Consider the following 4,785-nt stretch of genomic DNA (forward strand, 5'->3'; position numbering starts at 1 on the left):
CCAGAGCAGATGCTTCTGGGAGGCCAGGGAGGGGGTGGGGTGGCGGGGGGGGGGCGTTATTAGAAAACTATGAGAAGATGCAAGGCAAGGGATGTGATAGATTTAAGGCTAGAACACAGACCTCCCCCCCACCCACACACACAGAGGTAGAAACCCTGAAGCATCACACCCTGCACATAAAACTGATATGATATAAAGAAGCTTTAGGTAAAGGAAAATACAAAAGCTATCTCTCAACCTGGACCCTGTTTGAAAAGAGTCGACAGTAAAGAAGTCTTTTCTGAAAATTTGTAACCATGAGCTTGTCTTCCATCAAGCTGATGGTCACATTTATATTTCCTGCTTATAGCAAATAACAGGAATAGAACATGTATCAAAGGCCATGACCAGCTTTTTCTTCACTTTCATGGAAAAACAACGAATAGCATAGAAACTGGAACCAAAAGGATATGTGTAACTCTATTGCAAGATTTCTTTTGGTTTGATTTTCTATCAGCAATAATTTCAAATGAAGATTTTTGCCTTAGAGAGAGGCAATTTGCACTTCCTAATCAAGAAGAACATAAAATCTTTGGTAGCTTCGGTGGCCTCCACAGATCAAGCCATTTTAGAAATTGTAATGTTTTGACTTGACATTTAATGCCAGATTCTTACTAAAACATTTATACAGCCCCTCTCTCTAGGAAATTTTAATCTTGCCTCAGAGAAAAGTCAGAGGCATAAGCCCTGTGGATCTGTATACACCACACTCTTGTTTTCCATTTTCCAGCTCCGTCAACAGGTACCTCACATGATATGATTTCAAGATCCTGTCCTATTATAGTTTACAAAGTCAGGAAAATGCCGCATATTTATAATGAGTGGTGGATGATATCAAAGTTATTGTGAAAAAGTGCTCAGGGACCAAATACTAAATAAATGGAAGCTGAACAAGTAAAACAAAGAGAGTGAGTTTGGAGAACATTTTAAACCCTCATTTCCAGGGATGGAGTGAGTGCAGTGTCATGAATCTGTAAGTGCCAGAGGCCACAGCTATGTAAGAGGACAAAGTACTTACAAAATACACATTTTGAAAGGAAGAGTTATAGGGAAGAGGAGTTAGCTAGAGATGCCTGGCAGATGCCACCATTCTCCATCAGAATAATTCTAGCTAGGATGAAGCTTACTTGATGTCTAGTTGACCAAATGATGATTCACGAGTCTATTGAATCTGTAAGCAAGCCTCCGCCACTAAGCTACAGTAAGTCTCTATGGACATCTGTATGACTGAGTGAGCTTTAAAAGACTCCTGAAACTCAGGCAATCTCCTGAGTGGTTTATTCCATAGATAAGATTGAATACTTATATAAAATACTTTTTTCACTGTCAACAAATTCTTTTTTTTTATATCAACATGTCATAAAATAAGCAAAAACATGAAAGTCACAGAAACCGACAGCTACTAAGCTCTCTTGCTAAGCCTCTGGGTAGGCCTATAGCTGTTCCAAAGTAATAATAAGCAAACCAAAAAAATAATCTAGGTTTAGTTGTCAGTAATTAGACATAATTTTCTATTTTAATCTAATAATAATAGCATTGTTTTCATTTTTAGAAAACTCTGGAGAAAACCCAGAGGACTGAGTTCCCAAGAGGGAGGCCAAGAATGTCTTCATCTCTTTTCAAGTTACAGGTTTAGTTCCCATTTCTTTCCCGATCTTCAAGGCCCCACAAAAATAACTGTGTCCGATCTTCTCCCACATTACCTGTTGCCATGCCTCGTGAGGTTGCTCCCTCTCCTCTGGGCACAGCTGAGAACCCTGATTCCCACCTTGGCCCTATGTGACTTCAGGGAAGACCTGCCTTCATTGACCACCCACCCCCACGGTTGCCCACTTGTAAGCTGTCGCTGGCCCCCAAATACCAGTTATTCCTTCAGATTTCCATAGCATTATTGCCCTGTTTCCCTCAGTGTTTGCTTGCCTTTTTCCTGCCATTTTCCACATTTACGATGTTGAGATTTGATCTCCCTGACAAACCTGAGTGCTCCTTGAAAGGAAAAACCAGATTCCTAACTCTTACCACCTGATCCCCGCACCCTCCCCCATCCCCCCACCCCCCACTGCTGAGCTTGGCGGTAGCTCAGTGTCATGAACCTCCGGACATGCCTTTCCTTCAAACCCTAAAACTCTAAGGACAAAGAAATAAAAGTAGGAAGGAAGAAAAGGGAGAAGCAGTTGTGTGAAGACCTGTGATACTTTGGCACCTATACTTTGGAAGGATACATTTTATCCTCAAAGAGTGCGTCCAAATAGAACTTCCTCTTACCCTGAGAGGAATTCTAGCAGAGTGCTTGGGTCACATGTTTTTCCTTGGTGGCAGAGACATATTTGTATACTCTCAAGCTTAGACTGAACAGCTAGGAAACAAGACCTGGCATCTGGGAACACCAGTTCACAGTCTCTGCCTCTGCATTATCTCTGTCAGCTCCACACCAACAGAAGCAGATCGTTTGCAGTATGACCCGCCGACCACGGCAAAGTCTCAAACGTGAATCTGCCAGGTTTGTCCTAGCAGGAAGCAATCCAAAGGTCACTGGCTATATAAGCAAATCATCCTATTCTTGTCCAGAGTCAGTTTACAGTGCTTCTCAAATTTTGCTGCACATTAGAACTCCTGAGGGCATCTGGAAATCCTTACACTCAGCTATACCCCATACCGTTTAAATAGGAATCTCTGGGAAAAGACCCAGGCATCACTGTTTTGAAGTCTACCTGCGATTTCAATGTGCCACAGAGAGAAGCAGTTTCACCAGGTCCACTGCAGATGGGACATCTGCAGTGATAATGTTAGATAACACCGGCTCATTCAGAAGTGAGCACATGACTGCAGCAATGTGGCAGTCTTACCAGCCGTCACCTGAATGGCTGAGAATCTCAATATGGGAAGCCATTCTACAGCAGCTCCACATTTTTTCTCTTCTCTGTGATCTTATAGGCCCTATTAGCATCTCCACCCCAAAGATAACAAGAGGAATCTAGAAATGACAACACTACATTTCATTTTCTAGAGTGGGAGAGGCGTGCTGCTCACAGTTGATTAGAATCACTAGGAATATTAAAGCACATCTATGCAGGGCCCCCTCTCAGAGATGCTGCTCAGTAGACTGGGCTCCTTAATGTGTGATCTCCAAATAAGCTGCACCTGTGTCACCTGGGCAATGAAGTCTCAGGTCTCACCTCAAGCCAAATGGACCAGAGACTCAGAATGAGGGAATGGAGTAAATCATGTGTTAATAAACCCTCCAAGGAATGATGATCACAATAAAATTTGAGAATTGGTCTACAGATTTCAGTGATTTTGAAGACATCCACATTCTGGGGCAGGCAAGGCAGACTTGTGGGCTAAGTAGTACTGGCATAGGTTGCTGACAACTGTCTCTTCATTGCAGTTCCGTCGATCTCCTGATCTTTCATGAGAAAGAGTGCCTTTCACTGTGAGTATGAGAGCTCCTGCATTATGTTGAAAATAATAGATCTGGTGTTGGCAAGTTCAGCCATTTTAACAACTGGATTAGATCAGCAGTAAAGCCTGTTGAACTACTCAAATATTTGTGAATAAAATGTCCTGTCTTCATCATCTCCCCATCAAGTGAATCGACTTTCTTCCAAATATCAAACAGCCAATCATCAGTGACTTCATGACTAAATATAAACTTTTGAGTCAACAGGATGAAAGTTATATGAATATGAATTATCTTTTTCATTTTGAAATGGACTTTGGGGTCAAAATTTTATGCTGTGACTGGATTTTCATCTCATCCTTCAGAGAGAACTGAATAATTTTAAAAGCTCAGTTTTTATTTGTGCAAAGTTGACATTTCGAAGTCTAGCTTTCATGCAGTCAGGATTGAAGCCTCTGGCAAGATATGTAATAAATGGAATCTTTATATGAACATTGACTCATACTTTACATAGAGGAAGTTACTATGCAGTGACTTTGGCTTCAAAGAGTAGCAAAAAGGCTGGTTGTTCACATCTGGGACTGCTGTTGGCTGGGTTTGGGGATGAGAACTTACCTCTCTTGGCCCTTCAATGATGCTTCATGAGAAAGGGCGTCATCATATGAATCAGTCCATGTTTCTGAGAGTCTTTGAGGATAAGTTATTGATGTGGTATAAATGATCTATTAACAGCCTTAGACAAAAGTGGTCATTGAGGTGGCAAATATGCCCCTTTGTCCCCATGCATCAAAGTCAACAGAGCTGTTAACTCACAGACAGTTGAGGACCCCAGTCAGCTTACTGAGACCTTACCTCGAGGACAGTAGACATCGGGAGCCCATCGGTTGCATTCATAATTGTCTGCTGCCTTCTCGCAGGTGAAACATTTAAATCCACCAGGATAGGGTGTGGCTATAAAAAAGGATCAAAAGGAAAGATTAATTTTTTAAACTGAACAGAAGGTGCATCAGCAAGTTAGATATTTTAATTTTTTTTGTAAAGAGCTCTCAAAACTGCCTGACAGTTTCTCAAAAAACTAAATATGTAACTACCATATGATTCAGCATTTGCACTCTCGGGCCTTTATTCTGAGAAGTGGAAACTATATTCACACAGAAACTTGCACACAAGTTCTGGCTTCACAATTTTTCGTACTAGCCAAAAAGCTGGACACAACAGAGACTTCCTTCAATGGGTGAATGGTCAGAAAAATTGGTACAGCCATACTGTGGAATACTAGGCAGCAATAAAAATGAACAATTAAACAAACAAACAAAAAAACCCTGGGCCCTCCCTGGTGGCACAGC

At 41.5% G+C, this 4,785-nt stretch overlaps 1 protein-coding gene across 1 annotated transcript in view; it reads right to left on the reverse strand.

The window, feature by feature from the left end:
• Nucleotides 1-4,785, reverse strand: part of LYPD6 (LY6/PLAUR domain containing 6) — a 23,577-nt gene that overhangs the window by 9,753 nt on the left and 9,039 nt on the right. Inside the window, exon 2 of the mRNA XM_004674666.2 lies at nucleotides 4,292-4,390. Within this exon, the coding sequence (XP_004674723.1) occupies nucleotides 4,292-4,390 (99 nt within the window). The remainder of the gene's footprint in view (nucleotides 1-4,291; nucleotides 4,391-4,785) is intronic.

Source organism: Condylura cristata, unplaced genomic scaffold, assembly GCF_000260355.1.
Source record: "Condylura cristata isolate star-nosed mole 26May11 unplaced genomic scaffold, ConCri1.0 scaffold00002, whole genome shotgun sequence".
Classification (NCBI taxonomy): domain Eukaryota; kingdom Metazoa; phylum Chordata; class Mammalia; order Eulipotyphla; family Talpidae; genus Condylura; species Condylura cristata.